Below are 23,503 nucleotides of genomic sequence, written 5' to 3'. Positions count from 1 at the left end.
AAAACCAAACTTGCGTTTTATTTTAATTATGATTTGTTGAGCTCCGAGCGAAAAGTTTTAAATAAACACTATTTTCTATCGGTTACTTTAATAATTATCATTCTTTTGAGTCAATTTGTGACCATAATATTATAATATTAAAGTATACTTCCTTATATGAGATTTCCTTGTTGATCGAACTAACCTAACGAATTTAAAGCTTTAATAGATCTAATCATCCGGTGATATGTGTTGGTAGATAATATTTGAATAAATAATTTCTGGAATTTGTAAGCAGGCAATCAGTGGGCATGATTTTCTTCATTCATTAAATTTTATTTGATAATATTTTATTTATGATCATCAAAATATCTCCGAAAAATTAATTATGATGGTATACCAAAAACCGACTGAAATAACTTTTTTAAACCTTTTATACTCTTTTTAATACATGTGAAACACTTTAATTAATTATCTAAACTTTTAACAGGAAAGACATCAAAAGATCTGCGAAAAGAATGCCACAAAGAAACGCAAGGTATTTGATTCTTCAAAACAAAGAGCCCCGGAAGAACTTAAGGAAATCGAAGTTTATTCTCGAGTTAAACCCACAGAAAAACCAGCCGCTAAGGTACGTAAAGTCATATTTTGTTGTTTTGTATATATAACCTTAATAATAATCAGCATACTATTCCATCACGTACATAATTATTTTGAAAAGCATTTCATTAAAAATATCCACTCAAACATTCAAACATTTCAGGTCTGAAAATACACTACTTAGTACTGAAAAATAAGCCGCCCAGACGGTATAATGTTTAGGGGAGTCTGACTGCGATACCGAAGGGCCTTTGTTCGAATCCCCGCGGAGGCATGGTTGTAAATGTCCGTCCATTCATTGGAGGCAATGGTGGCCCACCTATTAGGTGCCTCCATAGTAAAGAGACCACCGCACCTGGACTTAGTATAGATTAATGGACTCTGTTACAAAATTGTAACTGCTCACAATTTGCCATTGAAAAATATAAATGAGAAAAACATCAGTTATAAATAAAACAAGAGCAGTGTAAAACAAATACAAACAAATATTTGAGAAAATTTGTAACCAGAAAAATGCTTACACATGCGGATAAGTATATTACATAATTAATGACTGTAGTGCGTGATTTAACGTCGTTTGAATAAATGAGAAGGAACGTTGTTTTTACCAGTACAGTTTTCCTGAAGTGTATTGAATCTGCCACGTTGCAAAATAATATCTGCTGTAATCGGCAGCCAATTAACCAGTAATATCAAAATAACAACACTTTTGGAGGTCTAAATTTAAATTCGAAATTTGAGCCTATGGGGTTAAAAAAAGTATGTAATGCACTAACAGTCTGAAGACTTAAATGTGAAAATCATTCGTGGTAGATTTCTGTTGCACAATGTAGCAAGCCTTATGTAACCAATGAACCAAAAAATTCTCCAGAATGTAAACAAAAAAATATCCGACCTTCTTTTTATACGTCTATGCGTGAACGTCGAAGGTAGCGTTCATGATTTTCAGAAGCAATTCAAATGAAAAGATGCCATATTTACTTTATTTTGCTTGAAAATATGTAAAGAACATTACTTTACGTCCTTTTTGTGGCCTGTTAACCTGTCTGTAGATGATAATCGATGAAAAAGATTCTCTTGGTTATAAAACACATCCGGCGCCGGTAGCCGACATCTTGGATTGGATTATTTAATTATAGCAAAGTTCACGAGAGCTATCTGCCTCCGACATCTTGGATTTAGTTACATATTCGGAGAAAGTTGATAATAGTGAAGAGAAGATGTATCTTTGGATTTGTAGGAGGGCTTTCTATTCCCGTCACACTTTCTCAAGATGATGATAAACGGATATGTATTTTGAAAGGAGAATGAAGACGAAGACTACACTCAAAGCAAGAAAGTTACATGGAAGGAAACTGATGGAACATTACAAACTTTCATAAGATTTGTATTCTTTTGCGTTAGTACATGATGTACTAACGCTTCACTATATACACAGAAATTTTTTAAATTCCGGTGGCAATCTTGTAATCAGGCAGGCTTGCAATGTTATATGCCATCACACTAAACATTTTTATGTGACAATAAACATTGTAATTATAAAATGTTATTTAAGTTTCATTCCTGAAGTATAAATGTGTTGTAATTTTAAATAATCTGTACCAATATCAATTTTATTTATTTAATTGTGGCTGATAGATCAGAAAACACGACCAACGGACTTCACATGCTGCAGTTTCTCCAGGTGACGTTACGAAACAGGTAAGTTCCAGAAATATACATTCAGTTATCGGGAAAAATCTGTTATCCAGAATCGACGATGTTTTAGATTTGTCGGTTTAAAAAGATTCAATTGTATTTGCTTAAGGGGTGTTGGAACCCCAAAATCTTCAAAAAATTGTGATTTCGAATTTTTGCATTTTCAAATTCTCTACACTTTTATCTTTCTAAAAATACCATTCTTTAATCTCTATGAAAATTAGAACTGTAAAAAAATCTATTTTTAATTTGTCATCTACTGCTTTGATCAATGAGGACTTTTACATAAAAACGCGTTTTTCTCCAAACGTGATTTTTTTATACTCGATGTACCTTTTCTCAGGAACTACTGCTCACAGGTATCTAAACTTTTTATGGCTTATTCATTAGGTCCCCTAATACTTACTGAAATGAGCTTTTTGCAATAAACTTAGAAACAAATTTTTTTTAAATTTTTTTGTGTGAGAAAAGTGTTAAATTGTATTATGCCTAACAAAATATTCTGTAATTTACTCTAAAATTCAAAATGCTTCAAAAGCTCATTTCAGTGTAATCAGATAGGTATACTTTAATTACAGAAAAAATTTCAAGCTTGTATCTACAGCAGATTTTGAGAAAAGATACATCGAAAATGGCCAATTTAACATTGTCGGTATAGGGTACCCCTTAAAGTGTATAAAATTGATTGTACATAAAAGGCGGAGTTATGCTGAGGAATCATCTTCATATTTTCATGAACTACTAGTGAGCACACGAGTTTTAGACAATTTTAAAGCAAGTTTTATTATGTAAGCTTTGTAATTCTTAATAGATTTCGATGCAAAATATTTAGAGATGACAATACCAAGTAATATAAATTCTAATTTTTTTATCAAAAATTAATTTATTTATTGCTTTGAAAACTGACAATGAACATATTTCAAAATTAAACTTTTTTCTCCTAATTTCTTTTCTTTTCTTTTTTCTCTTTTTTTTTCTCTGGTGTGTGTGTGTGTGTGTGTGTTTTTATTTGTTAATTGAAAATTAGCAGCGAACATGTTTCAAAACTAAAACTGTCCTTCCCTAATATTTCTTTCTTTTTTTAAAATCTTCTTTTTTCTTTTTCTTCTTTTTTATTTTCAATCTCTGAATGGATTTCATGAGAAACATAATTCAAGGAAGACCAAGGAAATCAGTCTTGATATCTGAGCTGAGTGTAGCTGAGTGCTACTAGAGTAAAATTTACCGTTCTTTGCTGAATCAAACTGTTGAGCTTTTTCAGATTCAGCAAAATTGTCAATTTCAGACATTCTTCAAGCATAACAAGAACTATTCTAAATATTAAAAATCTGTTATACATAACGCTATGATCAAGGAGAATTTAGAATGAGAAAACTCTTGATGAGGCAATATAAAAATATTAAACTAATTACAAATTTCAAAAGCAGATGTCGGAAAAATCTTTTAAATGTTGAAACCGTAGAGACATTAGATTATTTCGAATCACGAGAGATAAAAAATGAGCAATGCCCTTGCTGGGACTCGAACCTCGGACCTTTCGAATACGTGCCGAGTGTGCTGACTACTACACCACGAAGGCATGCTAAGAGGGCGGGAGAAACACCTTATGTACTCCACCTTTTAAAGGGCGACTGGGGATTAAGAGACCCAGTCGCCAAATCCTAGGGGTGGAGAATCATCATCCACAACCTTTTGTTTAGTTCGGGAGCCACTGTAGAGATGAAAGTTTATTTCGAAGCAGGAAAGATGAAAAATGAGCAATGTCCTCGCCGGGACTCGAACCTCCGACCTGTCGAATACGTGCCGAGCGTGCTGACCACTGCTTCACGAAGGCATGAAGAAGGCGGGAGAAATACCTTATAAAAGTATTTTTAAAATGTCATTATAATGCGTTCTTCCAGAATTTTATAAACTGATAAAGACCATATGATTCAGTTTGACAAGCAACAAACTGCTGTTCTACGCGGTTGCGGAGCGGCATGAGTTACTTGACAAGTCATCCATATGCTGATGTCACAAATCACTTACCAATCAAGATCACGTGATCTAACATGGCGAAAATTATTGTGAAAATATTTTGTGCCATGCCTATTTGTCTGTGACATCATGCCCTCCAGCGTTATTAGGACATTATTGATTATAAGAAACATTATTTTGTCTACTATTCCTCTAGTTGTTTATAGCTGTTTTCTTTTTTTTTATAGATCGTTAATATAGCATTGCAATTAACTAATCAATATTCAAAAGATTCTTCTATTCTTTTGCATCGTAAATTATTATTGTTATTTTTTTTTTTTTTGTTTTTTTGTTTTAGGATAATGAAAAAAAGCCTAAGAGTAACTGGAGAGAAAAGCACGAGGAACTAATACAGACAATCAAAAAAGCCAGACAGAAAGATGATGGGAAGGCTGAACCGGAACCTGCGCAGAAGAAAAAAGTTCCTTCTGGTTTGACTCAAACTTATTTTTATACTCTCACGTTAAAAACCCAGTAGAACGTTTATCACATTAAACGTTGTTTTGTAATTGTGTGAATTTTGGTTAAGTTGTAATTATCAAAACCCGATTAAATTAAGACTATAGATTATCAGAAATACTATTAATATTTAATTTTCCGTTCATACGTTCATAAGCATACTTTGCATATTAAAGTAAGTAAAGTAAGTAAGCATAAAATACCAATTATATTGCGCAAAAATACGAGTGGTTTGTGAAATTCAAATCATTGTCATGCTCTGCGATATTATGGATCAAAAAATTACTTTCCTCAAGAATTTCTTTGTCTTTTGCTAATTTTCTAAAATAGCTTTTTAATATTTTAATCAGTTAAGACATACTTAAAATTATGCAAAATAGCAATCTTATTTTGGTGCAGATTTTGATAAAATTCTATCGATTTCGAAGTGGATTAGCCACACGTCCCTCTTTCTCAGGGAAAAAAATTCTGCGAAAAAAGGGAGGAGCGATGACCGTATTTATACGAAAACCAACAGGTTGAGCAATGTGAACATGAACGTAGCATCATCTGCCGAGGGAAATAATAATGAAATTTAAGATACTAAAAATTTTAAAGCTTTGTATATAAAGCGAAGACATAAAGTCCACAAGTATATAAAATGAAATTATAAGGAGCTGTATAAAAACGCAGCTGTATTAAACTCAAACTTGAAGCATGAATATTGATTGGCTTTGAATAAATCTTTTGTTGGCATTTTGTTCAATTTTATGTTTCAAATCTGAATTCAGTTTTCCTGATCTGAGCTGTTGTACTAACATCAAATTCAAAAAATATCCAGGAAAAGAAGGCAACACATTTTTATGTTAGTTTGCAATGATAATAATCTGTTCAGCGAAAATAGAAGTGCTTAAATCTCTGCTTCTTAGCTGTCTCATCCCTTCAAATTTAGTTGAATTCCATTGCCAAAAGATATAACTAGTAGAGACTTTGTTTCAGACTAAAGACCATACGAACCGGAATGAAAAGTAATGCTTAGACCTCAGAAGAAGCAGGAATGTCCAGCTGCGTAAGAAATGTTTGATTTTGGGATAAATTTTGATGTGCCTTTGTCTTTTAATACCAGAATTTTCTAGCCAATAACATCATGGTTATATTGCACAACCAGAAATCGCAGTAGTAATTCCGGCGAAAGGTGTGGCTGCAACGGCCTTTCCCTCTGTATAACGTGAATGCGAGCCAATTTCCCTGAAACTTTCTTCACAGAAGCATCCCTTCCCTTACGAAGACTGCGTTTAAATGCTTTGCCATCATCTAAATAACCCGATAAATACTCTTTTATACAGTAAACGTTTTACAATTCCGTGTTTACTAAAATATTTTTGCCCTTGCGAATTTTACTCCTAAGGTTCTGAGCAGAACTTCTGATCTATGGTAATAATGTGAATTGTACACACAGAAAGGGAAATATATTGTGTAAGTAGTAATAAAAATATATTGAAACTAATAACTTTAGCAGACTACATTGAAATACGGGATATAATAATACACATATATCTGTTCAGTTTATGCTGTCTTCCTTCTTCACTTCAGCCTTTCTGCCATAAATGCTATATAACGAGCAATTTTTGGCTTTCAATTTTTAAGAACTTAAATGTGTAAAATACGAGAATTGCGCTAATAAGTATGACATTTCTTTCACGTAATTTCAGTAATTATCTTGTATCGGATTGTAAGATGTTTAATGAAGCTGGCTACTATAGAGTTCGGATCTGAAAGAAGCCATATGTGTTTATGCAGATGTTTTTGCAGAATCTTTGAGTGTAAAAGTCCTTAAAACTTGTTGAGTGGAAAGAAGTCTTTCAAATTGCTCTTAAGAAGAGGAACCTAAGTCAAATAAATCTCGAAACAGATAATTTTATTCTAAATTATGCCGATTTATAGGTTTCCTTTTCTCCTAATTTTTATTTTTACATTGGGTTGTTTCTCTTTGGATTACATTTTCGCTGATTAATTGCTTTTTTGAGAATTTTCTTGCTCTTTAACCGCTTAGCACTTATAGCCTTGTTCTGTTGCTCAGTTTGCAATTATACTAAGTATACATACATTCATTCTCGGTAGTGGGTAAAGTATTATTTTTTCATTTTCATTTATTAATTTTTGTTTTAATCTCTCTGTAATATTCTTGAATTTTATATTCATCAGATAATTCGGCAACATTTTACAAACATTGTTTTATTGTTATTATATTTGTTGTTACTTACTGTCGTTTTGAAATTTTTCTATTGCCTTTTTAGAGGTTTTGATATTTTAACCTATTTGTTCAGTTCCCTGCTATCACGGATGGACTTTCAGCATGTCAAGCCGAAAGCCCTCTTATATGGTTCCGTGGTAGGGAAACATACCATTAAACACCTAACCTGTAAAACTCGCATTCAAAACAGAAACAGTACTGAGCAAAGTCATACTGTTTACCTATTAGGAGCCTAAGGCCCATACCATCGAGAAATGGATTTCTACGTTCTTCCTCGATAAAGTTTTCTGATGTTGCTTTGGTGTTGAGTGAACAAGTGACATAAAGCACAGTAATAGCACATATGTAAAAAGCTTCAAACGAGATGCGAAAATTTCGATTCATTATTCGTAAGATCGTTCTAAGAGGTATGAGCATAAGCCCTAATCGCAGCAATAAAGTCTTCTTCTGCTACAAACAATTCCATTGATTTGCTTCAGACGACATTCTAAGACCATATTCTTTTAGCAACTCGATTTTTTTTTTTTTTTTCAATTTTATTTCAACGTTCTTAAACTAAATAATTTTTATTTTAAAAATATCAACCTTCTTGAAATTTTAAGAATTTAAATTATTTTTAATCTACAGTTGCGTTAAGGCATAATGCTGCAAACATTTCTTAATAAATAAAAGCTTTTTTAAAGGGAAAATTTTGTGATTTAATAAAATATATTAACAAAAAGCTTCCGAAAACTAAAGTAAAAATAATACTTTACCAAAAACTTTCCATCAAGGAAACAACTGCTTTTTTATTAAAAATGTTTTCTTCTAAAAACCTTCCGCATTATTTTTTATTACTATTGTAAATCTGCAATGTTTATGTTTCTTACAATTACGGTGAACATACATATGATTAAATCAAATTTTGACCTTCATTAAAATCGTTGTCATATTTTATTTAGATTATGTTCAATGCCCAGGCTGTCAAAGGAACTTTAATCAAAGAGCGGCCGAAAGGCATATTCCTTGGTGTCAACAGAAAAAATCAGAGACACCGAAATCTCCAGCAACGGATGAAGCTAAGGAAAAACTCATTGCGAGAGTTAAAGTAAGAAATTAGCTTTATATTATTTTCGTAATATTAATCTAAAATAAACAAGACTGCATTTAAATCGCTTGGATATCAAATTTATATTTGTATTTTTACTGACATTGCCAAAAATTTCGAGTATTATATATCAATAAAAATATCCATTTTGACCTTGACATTCGTACGCATTATTAAATTAGAATAATTCGAGGAAATAAGTTTAAATGAAGTTCAGTAAAAAATGTGCATAATTTAATAAGCCACATAAGGATGTCATGCGATGTCCACATCAGATTCTTTTACTGAATATTTGTGGTTTATTCTAATGCACTGCATATGGCTAATATGAATATATATGAAGACATCTGATTTATCGGACAATGTTAGAAGAAAGAGAAGCGCTACCGATATAGTGTAATGATATTTTTGCTAAGCATACATATTCACTTGTTTTAATTTTTATAAGGCGATTGGAAGAATTATTAGACAATAAAGCATACATAAATATACAATTTATTATCAAGCATATATAATTATCCAATATCCAATAGCTAATACATAAATATACAATTTTATATCAAGCATATATAATTGTCCAATATACAATAACTAATACATAAATATCCAACTTTATATATCCCGCTTAGAAAATAAAAAATACATGTGTTTAGAGACATTTGCAAGGCTATTGTGCAAGCGGTTCTTTGCCTAATTCTTTTAAATTAATACTAATATAAGATCAAGAAAAACTAAAGATCTAACAGGAAATTTTTACTGTGTAGCAATATTTTCTTAGTGAAAGGCAGTTAATCCTCTCACGGTGACCACCTCCCAAAAAAGATGACCTGTAGGAGATGATATAATAAACAGACATTAATAGAGAGACTGTGAATTATTCATTACAATGAACATCAGAGCATTTATTTTGACCTAAAATAATTTTAATGTGACTCGAAGATATCATTAATGTTGGTAATTTGTTTTCTTCTCTTAATGCAGTGAATATGAGCTAATTGCTTTTGAAAATCATTCAGGAAGGCATCCTTCTCATTATCAGGTGCAGGGAAGTTTAATAATTCCTTATATCATAGTGTGTATTGTGTAGTTAAGAACACTGTTTTCCTGTTTTCGACTAACCTGTAATCAATGGCTACCGCATATGAAAATTAGTAATTTGACTTGAATTGGTATCCCCGAAAATGAGTAAGACAACTCGTTTCCTGTATGTTTTCATAGTTTTTCCCATCTGTTACATGCATATGAGCTGTTTCCTTACGGAATTCCACGAAAGCATCACTTCTCCTAGAATATATAGCTTTAACATGCTTTGTATAAAAAATAAACAAACAAACATCTTGTTAAGACACAATAACACGCCGAACAAATACTAATTCAGAAGTCAAACAACAAAAATCAGCGTTATATTTTCAAATTTTCACAGGACTAGTTTCGATGGTTTTACCGAACCACCATCTTCAGCTGCAAAAGCGCAAATGAACGAGATAGGATATAATGGTCAGATAAGATAGAAAGCCTGGACAGAAAATAAGCTAGTGGCGCCATCTGTTGATGAAACCAGAACTAAAACATAATTTCTTTAAAGGCCGAAGGCAAAGATGGATTAGAATTAGGATCGTTAACTAGAACCGAAAAATTCTTTGAATGTAAAATGCCTCTAGAAAATCCAGTTCTCCAATGCAAGATGTTTTTTGAATAATTTTGTCAGCTATAATAATAATTTTGGATAATTACCCATCAATAAAATTCCGAGTTCAATACTCAAGGACCCCATTCCGGATATAAATTCCAGGGGTATTTATAGGATTTCTTGCCAGTATGGTTTATTTTACATTGGCCAAACTAAGAGAACCTTAAAACTTCGCATCAAGGAACATAAGGCATATGTTAGAAAAAAGGAACCACAGAAGTCTTCTGTTGCCCAACATTGTTGGTCTGAAAATCACACTTTCAATTTTTCTGCTGCCAAAATTATTCAAAAAACAGCTTCTATTGGAGAACTGGATTTTCTAGAGGCATTTCACATTAAAAAAAAACCTTTCTGTTCTAGCTAACAATCCTAATTCCAATCCATCTTTGCTTTCGGCCTTTATAGAAATTATGTTTTTGTTCTAATTTCATCAACAGATGGCGCCACTAGCTTATTTTCTGTCCAGGCTTTCTTATCTTATCTGATTATTATATCCCATCTCGTTCATTCGCGCTTTTGCAGCTGAAGATGGTGGTTCGGTAAAAACCATCGAAACTAGTCCTGTGAAAATTTGAAAATATAACGCTAATTTTTGTTGTTTGACTTCTGAGTTAAACATCTTATCATTTATACTGGCCCATCAATACCCAATTGGATGAAACAGCTAAATTATGATGATTCTTCTCCTTACTGTTTCTTGCAGGCTGGCTTCGTTAAATTTTTATGAATTTTTCCATGTGAATGAGAATGATTTTCATAGATAGTCTTCCATGAGACCCTCCGTCATAAATGTGTCATATTTTAATGTTTGAAGTTAAAAACATAAACTAGTTTAGTCTTGTTCTTAATCTTGAAGTGCACAATGAGGGTCTGTGATAAAAAAGTGTTTTTATATCAAAATATGCAAAATTTACAAATGTCTCAACGAAGTTGTTATTATTTAGATTTTGAAACCTGGTTAAAATTTCTGCACTGGGATTTTACCCTCACAAAAGATATTTTTGTCTCAAATTTATTCTATCTTATCACAAAAAGTGAGAAATTATCATTTAAATTGCTTTCATCAAGAATTTGTATTACTACTTGATAAATAAATTTCACTTTTCTTATGTTATTTTGTTATGACACAAAAGTGGAATTCAAATCCTTAATTTGACTAATATAACAAAAAGAACAATGTGCGTTTCTTTCAGCAAAGAAGGAGTTATGAAGCCCAAGCCTTATTCTGTCTGAATAGAAAATGACAACTGAATAGAAAATGACGCAGTGACGTACGTACCTCCGGCAGAATTAGATTTGCTTCCATATCAAAATTATCTGTCTTCGAATATTACGTAATTTGAGCAATATTGAAGTTTAACAATGTCAGTAAAGTCTTTTAGCTTTAACTTACATCATGGAAGTATGTTTAGTTTCATGAGTTGAATAGTATTTCATAGAATTGTAAAGAATTCCAGCTGAAAAAGCACTTTGAAATTTGATTGATTATATTATCATTACCGGGACATTTAAAGAATTTAAAACTGTAACTGAGTATAATATTCTAACTCAGATAGAACTTAATAGTAGAAATATAATCCTACTTTTAGAATTCCATTGGCGGGATTTTAAGTTATAATCTTAAGTTTACTTTCAACACATTTCTTCAAGTCTTTAATCAGTTAAAGAATAGATTTAATTAAAGGTATTTCATATCGATTAAAATATTCATAGTTTCATTACGCACAGTGTCGACAAAAGTACTTACCCGGCCTTTACTTTCGCAACCGTTGGTCAGATACGCCCAATTATAAAAATGTTTTAAATGACGTAAAGTGCAGGTAACTATCAATAAAATAGTTTTGAAAATGTTTCTGAAGTTCAGAGATTAAATGAGGTGCATTTTTATACAAAATATTGCCAAAAGCATTGATCAATGTACTATTTTTCAAAACGGAGACCTGAATCAGAGTATTATACAATATTCATGTTTCAGAAAATACTGGCAATTTTTTGTATTGGTATGCAGCCGACTCGTAATATTATGTGCATTAGTTCAAGTGGGAAAATATTTGTATTTTTAATGACTTTTTCTTCGTTTACTAGATTATGATTCTAAATTATTAGAACTTCATGAGAATATTAATAATTTTAGACTTTAAAGCATAAATTACTTGGGTGAAAATTCTTTCAGCATGACAAGTATCGTGTAACAAAATTATAAATTAAAAGCACTAGTAAGTTACAAAACAGTATTACTGTACATCATTTAAGGAGACAATTCAATATCGAATTATTTTAATTCATTTATATACCAACCCCTCAGTGCACATTGAATACGAGGTCGAAAATCGCAAATTATGAGATTAAATATCTCTGTCAGTTTTGCTCTTAATGTAGCCAAACATTTTGTGTTTTATTTTTTATAACAAGTACAATTTTTCCTAAGTATAGGGACCTGAGAAGGGTTTAAAAAATTAAGTTTCGTAAGTTTTACAAAATTTATTTCTTTACATTAAAAAGTGCAAATGTATGAATATTTGTGTCATTTAAAACACTATGTCCACGACCAATGTTTGCGAAAGTAAAGGCTGGTAAGATTTTTGTTGGCACGATCTATATCTATTTCAGTTCTAATAAGTTTTTTCCGATAACCTTCGAAATAGCAAAATTCGCATCCACTAGCTTCTGTTAAAGATGACATTAACTACTTATTATATCAGCCGCCCAGACGGTATGGTGGTTAGGGAGGGCCTAATGCGATACCGAAGGGCCCGGATTCGAATTCCGGAGAAGGCGTGGACGCATGGTGTCTTTGTGCATGAGGGGCACTCTAAATACATGGCGAACCGGAAGTCCTCTCGAGATGTTAATGGTATGAGATAGAGGGGTGGGAGACACTCGGACCCGTCCTTTCCCCAGGGTGCTCTCCATCCCTTCATCCGAATTGAAGTGGAACTGAGCGAAGTCATACTGTGACCTATACGGTGCTCAAGGCTGCAGCCAACGACAGGCGCAATTTGCTCTCCTTGCCACGATGTTCGTCGGCTTGTTCTGCTGTTACTGTCAGACAAGAGAGATGAGTCACAACAACACTTATTTTATCTCTATTGTATGTGAATATCGCGAATGTTTTTCAGAACATTCTTGCTGTTTCTATAAGGTTTTCTCCCCCTGTTCTCTTACCACCTGCTTGGCTATGGTTAATGGTTAAAACCTCTGAATATTAGTAGTTCAACACGGATTTTCATTCAAGTGACCTAGATTACTGTAAGAGTCTTTTTCCGGTTTTCCTCATTTTAGCCTGAATATAAGCGAGTTTCTCTCGGAAAGTCTTCCACGAGGATATTATTCCTCTTAGGAATATAGTAGTTGGCTTTATCGTAATCCACTAATTCAAATACTCCAATCCTTTACCAACTAGGAAGTACCAGTAACCGTGTGGGTAAGACGTCTGTATGTTGGTTTTCTTAGTACTTTTTCCCGATTTGCTGCATGAATACGAGACAATTTCCATTAGCAAGTCTTCTACGGAGGCATCGCTTCCCTTAGCAGAAGCAGATAATATTTATGTGTTCCGTCCTATTCAAATAAACTAACCTAACCATACCATCTAAGAAAGAGAATGCAGCATAATTCATTGACTTTCCCATAAACGCTTGCGAATTCATTAACTTGACGGGGGAAAATGTAAAATTTCATGACTTTAATGTGAAGTCAGTAATTTTTTACTATGTTCTATTGCGTTCATTTTATAATTTCTGAAAATTGCAGTATCGTCCTCCACAAGGCAAATCTGTCGCCACGCAACGAAAAGCAAAGACTGCAGGAACTACGCAATCTTTGCCGAAGAAACAACCTGTAGAAAGGGAACAGATTTCACGTTCTTCACCTCCAACTCTTCTCGACAACAGGAATACAAAAAAGAGCGAGCCTGAAAAAAGGAATAACAATGGGATCCACTTAAAGTTGAGAAAAAGGTAATGCAGCTCTCTGTATATATACTCAATACTATATATATACGTATATATATATATATATATATATATGCTATATACATATAAATATACATATACTCAATACTATATATATATATATATACTCAAACTCTGGTATTAAAAACAAAACTGGTATTTATATAATTTCAAACTCCGAAGCATTCATCCATCGAGGCCTGCATTCTGAACTGTGTATGTGTGTGAATTTAGTCTACATCTAAGTAATACTAATAATTTTGTATAATATTCTAATGTTTCCAAAACCTATCTAGTATTTCTAACATTTTAATATTCTAAACCTACTTTTAACACTTATACACCCTTTAGTCATACTACTTAAATATTATCTTTATAAATTCTAATGTAAGGGAAATGTCGTTTGCAGGAGTGGAAGTAAAAACACAGAAAAGGAGAAACTACTGTCAGATCCCCTCTCTCATCACATAATAAAATTCAAAGAACGATTCCCGAATCATACGAGTAAAAGGTAAGTTATTTTAATAATTTTTGTACACAATCAAAGTTATTATAAGGCAACGTAAATCTAAATATAATAATCTTGTGCAATATTTTGTGCATACATAATGCTTTGAACCTTCGTTTTTATATATTAAGGTAATTTCGGAAAAGTAGTGAAGTTCAAATATGCAATAAAAATAATATAAAAATGTATTGGTATTTATATAATCCCCTCTGACGAGTTATTATCATTTTCTGCCAAATAAATCTAATAACTATACTTTGTTGTCAAAAGACATTTAACTTTGTTGTCAAAAGACATTTAATGAACTGGGCAATGAATGTTGGACATGTTATAGTTTCTTGAAAACTCTATTTAGTTTAAACTGTGCTGATAGCATCAACGTAGTTTTATTCTACGAATGCAGGTTAATGAAAATTAAATGCTTTAGAAATGAATAGGTAATGTTTTAAGAAGCACAAATGGTCACTGCCTAAAACTATACTCACATGCAGAGCAAGCACTACTTAGTGAGAGACAGGAGAGGGAAAAAAGTACAAACACTGAACATAAGGAAATGGTTATTATAAGAAAAAGCTATTCATTTATTGAAAACAATTAATGGAGATTTTTATTTTAAATAGATTTAAGTTATAAAAAATAATTAAATTTTAAAATTTAGAATCCGGTAAACAGATGTAGTATATGTAAGCCAATTCATCGACAGCGAACAAATGACGAAAAGCAAGACTTCGGTCCTTAATTCCGGTCATTTGTTTCAAGTGAATAAATTGTTGAATATTCAAGACTCTAAAACGATATTTTTGTGTCGATGAAAAAATGCATTCAGATTGTATGACATTCAACTGATAGAAACATTTCATTTATTCTTGTTGTTTATTCTTTAGCATTTAATTCCTTGATTTTTTTAGCATTTGTAACAGCTTATCTGCTGATGTATTTTGTTTCAGGAATGTTGATTTAGAAGAGTCCTTAACTTCCGAACAATTCCACGAGTTGCTGAGCTGCAGTCGGATAAGCGAAAGATGTCCAAGAACTGTACCGGGTGTTCGTTTATCTGGAGGTCATCAGAGTAATAGAAATGAAAACTGGAATGACAGGTAATAAGTTTTCCATAATTTTAATTTTCTTTCGTATTATATTATTTCTTTATGATATTTTAAAAGTAGGCTAAACTATTTTAGAGCTATGTGAGGACGATAAGGTACGGAAATAATAATATTATCATTACTCTATAATACTTAGATTCAATATGGAAGTTCACTTTGACAAAATATTACTAAATTTCAATCAAAATTTAAAATATCCCGCATCTGTTTTACTTCTAAGAAATTTATTTCAAAAACTGGTTCTGACGGGTATTTCTGATCAGATTTCAGAATTATGAATTGCTAAGTACGCTATTTTTAACCCCTCCCAAAACACCAAATACTAACTCTTAAATAAGTTTTGGCATACAAAGGGATATGAGAAAGATAATTTGGCTACTTTGATAGAGGGTTTTTATGAAAGACGTGCTATCCTGCTCGATATGATTTGCGGTACTGACTGCCATATCCTTGAATTTGATATCGGGAAGCTCAAAATTTTGCATGTTTACAAACTCCTGCTGTCTTTGGTACATGGGGGCACTTAAAACATTATGATGTCAAAAGTCCTCTCTAAAGGCTACTAATAGAAGAAAACCCTCAAATCCGTCCCTCAAGGCTTCGCATCAAATTTGGGACTGATTTGAACTAATTCGTTCTGTAAGCTATAAGGTGCTTAAAACCTTGACTAAGGACATGTATGAATAGGGAACCTGATGAATATGTGAAGCTAATCTACATTGGGGGACCAGTCACAACATAAGAAAATAGATGCATTCTTTCGTACAATGTTACACTGAAAAGTTTAATAAAATCACAGATTCAGTTTGTTTTTCCTCGCGTTATCTAGTCTTCAGTATCGTTCTAATTGTTCATGTTTGTGTATCTGTGAGATGCTTATTTATTTTTAATCAACAGGAGGACTGATGTCAGCAGATCAGCCTCCAGTGGAAGTGGATCGACAAACAGGTTAGTTTCTAACAATAAACATAATATTATTTTTTATAAATAGCTTCTACTCTGTGAAAAGGTGTTGCCGTGAACATGTTAAGTGAAATGTAACTTCTGATCTGGAGTGTGATGAAGTTCTCCTCAACTAATTTCACATGAATATAACTTAGTTCGAGAAGCTGCCATTGGTATAATGCTTTGTTTAATTTCTTTTCGAAACAAGATCTCACAGAAAGGCAGACGTATCTACTTATTAATGACTAGTACTTATAATATTATATCAGAAATGTAACCTTAATGGAAGATTTGTCTGTTGTTCAACTGCTAAATAATAAACTTTACATAAATAAACTGAAACCTTGATGGGGGATGTACACATACAATATAACTTGCTATAACGACTATAAGAAGAGCAGCAGTCTGTTCCGATCTCATCAACATTTCACTTGATAAACAAATGGATAGTGAAGTTACAAGCCAGTTCCTAATATTGTAAACTTATTTAAAAGTAGATAATTTTTCACTAGGAAATTACAAGCTATCAAATGTTGATAAAGGTTACTGTTAATTTGTTCGCTTCTCAACTATTGTACATTTGCTTCTGTAAAAAGTGTTAAATACTCGTATTTAAAAATAAGAAAGGGTAGACCGAATTTCGAGCTTAAGCCGCTATAGTATCGGATACAAAATAAATTAAAAAAATTATCGTCTTCTTAAGTTAATACATGTCTATTAAACAGCACAATTCTATTAAACACAATAAATTTTAACCTACAACATTTCATACATATCCTATCACAGTTTTAATCAGTTTGTTACTTTCCCCAGGTGTCGAGAACCAAAATATACGCAGCTTTTAATACACGAGTATGTTTTAATAAACTTAAGATATTCTTTATTTCTTAAATAAAAATTATTTTCAACTTAGAAAATTATTTCGTTCATCATAAAACTTTTTTTTACTTTCTGAATAGATCATTCAGTTTCGACGCCGGATTGAATAGCTTTTTCCATGGAAAAGAATTAACTGAACATTTTTCTGATGGAAATTAATAGAATATGAAGGTTAATGAACGACATATGCAGCCACTTGTTCTGCGAAACTTGGCCACTCATTCAAACAGGGTGGACTAAAGCCACTTAAATTTAAATAGTTGTTCAGGAGGCAAAAGTGATTAAGAGATAACGTCTAAAATATTCGGTGGCTTGATTACCAGACAGCTTATATGAGGATAAATTGGCACTAAATTCTCAACGCAGATCGGATCAGCAGCTTTATAAATCATCAACTGTAAACAAACTTTTATGCAGTTTTGGAAAGACTTTCGCGATAATGCACATACTGTCTGTTTTTCTTAATATTTAAACATTCAGTTATTTGAGGTATATTTATCTCCAGTGTTTTTTCAGTTCAAATTCCTTTGTAGAAAGGATATTATTAACGTTTTTAATCTTTTCACTAAATTCGAAAAAATAAGACATGGGAAGAGCATGTTCTTTTCTTAAATTTCTGCTTAGTATCTCAAAGAACGTCTACAGAACAGTGTTTAATATTCACATGGTTACTGCCTACGACATGTTCATTTTTTCAACGCAGCTCTATCAGTTGCTTATAACTAGCAGTGTTCTTCCAACTATGTTACAATTTTTGGTTGCTTCAAAAGACTTAAATCGTGTAAATTATCTGGATCACAGTATAAAAGAACTCCGCAAATTGCAGTTTTAAATTGAGCTAAATGTAACCGTGGGCTTACATTAATACTACAGAAAATATCTATGCATTTTAAAAGAAATGAAAATACTCTGACATATTTATCTGTGCAGAGTATAATATTTATATACCAAGAACATCCCGGATATTAATGAGATAAATGCATTAGTTAAATAGACGTAAATATATATATATTATGTTTTTATAGTAACGGAAATTTATTGCCTTTAAAATAATAGAGCTTCCAATTAAACTTTAGAATAGTTCATAAAAATGGTACCTGATGGTAGTTATTAAGAACGAAACATACGCTTTTATGTTTGTGATGCCAAAAAAGGAGAAACTTTTCAAAGTTTTAAATGTTACAAAAGTAATCTTTATTAATTTAAAAGCTACGATTTATCGAATTTTAAACTCTACTTAGGCAGATAGCCCTCCAGTGCTTTGCAATATTTAAATAATCTGACGTAACTTAACATAACTTAATACCATCATTGATAGTTTCCTAACTCTATACAATTTAGAAAAAAATCTAAAACATTTCTGAAAAAAAAAAATATATGCTACTACATGCTACAGACAAAACGACCACTGTTTCAATACTAGTCGTTTTTCAGAAGATACAAACGGTTAAAAATATTTGATGTATACGTATCATCAAATGATATTATCAAAGAGAAGGTATTTTGTTGTTGTGTTAGAGATATTATGTTATTTCGAAGCAGAAGACATGAAAAATAAGCTATGTCTTCTCAGGGACTCGAATCTCGGACCTCTCGAATATCCGCCGAATGTCCTAACTGTTACACCACGAAGGCATGCTAAGAAGGAGGGAGAAATGCCTTATAGTTGAAGGTATTAGCTACCCAATATTGTGCTAAAAATATTGTCAATTATTAAAACAGTCAGAAAATCAGTTTTTGTCCGAATTTAATAATAGTTCCTACCTACTCCAAGAACAAGGTATCAGGAAAATTTTGGGAGTCATAACTAAAAGCAAGTACTCCAATGAAAGAAAGAATCTGAAAAACCTGACTCGTTTCAAAAGAATTCATCTTCGCTTACTGCTCCGAAAAAACGATAAAAGCTTGCCTGAGCAGGGCCAGAGCAAATCTTCGTAAGATAGACCAAAATAAAAATTAGAAAGCACTTTAAATTTTCACATCGAAGAGGACCTGAGTAATATACTGCTGCAATTTTTTATGTATAAATTATGTTGTTAACTTTAAAATAACTCAAGTTTTAATCAGTCTTATCCAGGGCGCTGTTTAGAAATAAATGTATAAAGAAATTTAAGAATCACAAAGCTAAAAACTGGCTTCATGTAGGCAGTCAGGCGATCTATCAGGCATCTTAGAATATTAGAGAAATAACTATATAACAGAGAAGAAAACCCAGAATGATTTTATATTATAACTTCAATTTAACAACTTCACAACTTATGTGACACAAAAAAGTGTCACAGATGATTATGGGATCTCACAGAGCAAAACATATGGCTCCAAACTTGTAAATGGCCTATTTCGTTAGATTTCGTTTAGACTTCTAAATACGCGAGTAAACACGGCTAGCTAAAGGAGATTTAGGTAACGTTAAGAGCTGAACGAGCATGAAGGTCAACGGTTGCTGCCGAAAACTCACTTCTGACTCTGTTCTTATATACACGTTAACTAATTTTTTATCATGGTGGGAGCCGACGGAAGTAGGAGTGACAGTAAATATAAAAATAATACGATAATGGGTTAATTAAAATAAAATCTTACATAGGCACTTTAAAAAACATAAGTTGTTCTCTTAAACTATTTTCATATATGCAGTAATAATTTAAAGCTTAATGTATTATATAATTTACTTCGTATGCCCTGTATTCACTGTATTGTTTCTTTTATTTAGTTGGAACAAAAAATTAATTAACCGCTCTTCAACCCTACCGGAAGTGTCAAGTAGTGAATTACCTGGTGTAACCTGGATGAACAAAGGATGTTGGAACGGAGATCTTGACAACTCCTTTAGTTCGACCGGAAGTAGTGGCAGTAGCAGCACAGGATCTTTACTACCCTTAAGTCGTGAGAGCAATGAAGATGTGCCAATGACATTCTACTGTCATCAATGCAGTAGCAAGTTTCCTCTCATAAGTGCAAAATACTGCTGTGAATGTGGAGCGAAAAGAAAAACTCCCACACCTATTTGCATAAGCCAGACTGGTTGAAAGAGATAACAAAATCTAGCGAGTTGTTAATTTGTAAACATCTGGTAGAAAAGACTACATTGATGAATGAATTTTCATTGATCATAAATTATTTATTTACCTTTTGGATATTCTTCTCATTACATAACTTTCCCTAAAAGAACTTGTACATATTTTGATGTAAAATAGACAAAGAATACATAGAGAGCATTTCACAAATTTACAAATTCGTCTCAAGAGTATCATGAAATATTATAGGGCTTTTATGTGTGTATTTTATATTAACAGTTTTTATTTTTTTCATCAATTAAGTACTAAAATACTTGCTAGAAGCATATAGTGAAAATTTTTAAAGGTTTGTAAGTTACATTCTTGGTTTTCGACCTGACGCTACTTTTGACAGGATTCTTCAGTTTGGAGGCTGAAGACTGAATATCTGTCACATTTACGAATCAAAAGTGGGTTTTGAGTTGCCATTTCATCGATTGTAAAGAAATGTGTTTGGAGAAGCAAACTCATTACCCATTTAGCTTATTCTTCAATAGTTTCATAGAAGACTGAAATACGAGCTATATACTTTATTTTTTACAATGGCATGATGCAACTACTAAATTTTAGATTCTGAACTTTAGAAACAATTAGGGCTTCCGCTTTCTTTGGTAATGGTCAGTATCACGAAAGAAAAAAACGTGCTGGAAGTTTTCTTCGGCTATTCCCATCCTTCATAATCACTTTCATCAAATCTTGATCTATTTCATCAACTGTAAAATAATAATTTACTTCAAAGAATTTGAGAGGGTTAGTTGTAAATAATCCCAACTCCGGCAGTTATTATTTGCTTACTACAAGATGTATCCAAGTGATAGGTTTTACTCATCATGTAGTTGACTAGTAAATCGGAGATCTAACATTAGCTTGCTTTACTACCGCATTGCACAGTAAGGTTAATAACTGCTATGCTGCTTCAAGGGGTCCTTGAAGATGGGAAGTGATCTTGGGAATCGGATGAGCTCTGCGGAGTAAAAGACCAAAACTTACTTCTGAGGCAAGTATGCACTTCGAGCTTTGTTGCAATATTTGTATTTCCTTCCTACTGTGATCATTGACTGGTCATCGAGGTGCTCCAATTGTTTGCTGGGGAAAATACATGCTGGCTGTACTGATATTTATTGCCAACTTTTTATACAGATAGCAAATAACAGTTGATGCGCCATTAGAAACGTTGATGTTATTTCTAATTTAGTGGTATTTTTTTGTTTTAATTCTTTGTGTTTGGTCATTTAAATTCCGCTTTAAAACAATACTAAAACTAATTACTGTACGAAATTACTGCATCATCCCTGGAATGCTGAAGTGGTAACGTGCAGCTAATAGTTAGAAAGTCTGTGATTCAAATTCTGACGAGAACACAATCAAATTTTGACATTTCATAGTCCGAAATGCTCTATTTTACATAATCTCTATTATGGCGGCCCACCAGCGGCCGAACGGTAAAGTCGCTGAACACTGGTAGTTCGATCCGAGTTTCGAATCCCGCGAACGGGCTGGCTGCATGGGCGTTTTCGTGGTTTCCCCCATGTGTAACGTGTATACGAGTCAGTTTCCCTTAGAAAGTCCTCCACGAAGTCATCTCTCCCCTTAGGCAGATAGCCCTAGTGTGCTTTGCCATAATTGAATACACCTACACCTATCTATTATGGCGTCCTAAGTAAGATGCAGTGGACGGCAATTCGTCACCATCTGTATCTGGTTGATTGAGTCTTGTGCCTCACCGGAACTGTCCTTTAATTGAGGAAAAATGTATAGAATTTTTCCTTACGTGCTTTCTTGACGTAAATGGTTAAATGATAAGTGTAATATCCGTTATTTGAATTACAAGAAGGTCACATCTATATTTTTACATTTCTTACCCCGAGAATTCTAATATGTTCTACAAATTTAGATCAGTGAGCCTATACATGCTCTAAAGTAAAATCTAAAGTGAAATGAAACGAAATTCTAAATTAAATTTCTTTCGGAATGCTTACAGATTTGTTATATTTTACAAGGAAGAAAATTCAGAAATGTTTATTACAAAGTAAGGCGACAACAAATTATTTCACAATTTAATCATAAGTTAACCCTCCATGTGGCGATGCTTTACAGAACTAGAATGGTGTGACTTTTAAAATGACAAATTCGGAGTTACATTTGTTTCTTGGAATCTGAGCTAGATTAGAGCTTAGAAATGCTAGTCTTTCTCAAATCGCCCATAATTTGTCACAACAGATATATCTAGGTATACTCGAAATTGAAGACTAATTGAGCTTTCTCTTGCATAGCTATTTCTAAAAATTGTGAAATTTATTTTCATTATTTGGAAACATTTATAACAATCAATGTAAATAATTAAAATTCGAAAGTTCATGCTTAAGCATTTTAATTGTCCAAGTTAAGAAACATGATTGTAAATATAAAATATTGTGGAGTTATGTAACTATGACAATGAATAAAAGAATGGATTAAACATGATGCATCTGTGTTAAATTTTCGAAAGTTTTATTCATTAGTATTTGTAATTAGTTTTTAACTGTGCTACGAATAAGACTGGAATGAAGAAAAATGTTTAAGCATTAGTGCATAAAAACACTTTATTGTCTAAGAATTAAGTATGAAAAATAACATATGCATTAGTTATTTCTTGCTTTATGATCTTCTCAGATATATTTACGTTATTTTTGATAATCTGACTTTCAATATAATATATAAACAGTATTAATGTTATCTCAAGCAACGACAATTTTAAACAATCTATTTTTACTGAACAATTTGGTAATAGTGAAAGCAGAAGTCGTTCTATCGTAATCACAATATGAAGCATAATTTCTTTTTTCTCTGTACATATGCAATGTTATCTGGTTGCTCTTTCTTAGAGTAGCACGGTAAAGACCAAGAAGGTGTTTAACGAAATTATAGTAAACATAGGGTATACTGGATAGAGCAAACGTAATGGATAGTGAAGAATTTTCCCGAAGTTTAGCTACATTCGTGTCTAGCTTCATATATTGTAAAAATAAGTGTCCAATATTCATGTGTTCTAGTGCTAAAGCCCGATACTGTATCGTGAAAATCCAATGTGTTGCGTTGGAAAAGGAAACACAGCATAAATCTTTGACTAAAACTTTGTTCTGAAGCAAACAATTTTATATTAATGGTTTCTTAGAACAGACAGCAGTGCTATAATAATAATCTCTCAGAGAAATATTTTACATTAATATGTCTTTTAAAAAATCAAAGATTTAAATCTCAGAATACTTTCACTCTTAAGAATTCGGTCAGCTTGTAAACTGTGTTTCTCTGTGAAAC

At 32.3% G+C, this 23,503-nt stretch overlaps 1 protein-coding gene across 1 annotated transcript in view; it reads left to right on the top strand.

Moving 5' to 3' along the window:
- LOC118199845 (uncharacterized) overlaps positions 1–22,663 on the top strand; it is a 49,707-nt gene extending 27,044 nt beyond the window's left edge. Inside the window, exons 3-11 of the mRNA XM_085806576.1 lie at positions 470–610; positions 2,218–2,280; positions 4,592–4,724; positions 7,927–8,072; positions 13,516–13,721; positions 14,125–14,226; positions 15,171–15,320; positions 16,227–16,277; positions 19,864–22,663. Of these exons, the coding sequence (XP_085662702.1) occupies positions 470–610; positions 2,218–2,280; positions 4,592–4,724; positions 7,927–8,072; positions 13,516–13,721; positions 14,125–14,226; positions 15,171–15,320; positions 16,227–16,277; positions 19,864–20,179 (1,308 nt within the window). The 3' untranslated portion in view covers positions 20,180–22,663. The remainder of the gene's footprint in view (positions 1–469; positions 611–2,217; positions 2,281–4,591; positions 4,725–7,926; positions 8,073–13,515; positions 13,722–14,124; positions 14,227–15,170; positions 15,321–16,226; positions 16,278–19,863) is intronic.
- Positions 22,664–23,503: the final 840 nt, after the last annotated feature.

Source organism: Stegodyphus dumicola, chromosome 12 (genome assembly GCF_044657685.1).
Source record: "Stegodyphus dumicola isolate Sdum_Otavi_A_Nest chromosome 12, ASM4465768v1".
In the NCBI taxonomy this organism is placed as follows: domain Eukaryota; kingdom Metazoa; phylum Arthropoda; class Arachnida; order Araneae; family Eresidae; genus Stegodyphus; species Stegodyphus dumicola.
This window is presented reverse-complemented; position numbering and strand designations above follow the sequence as displayed.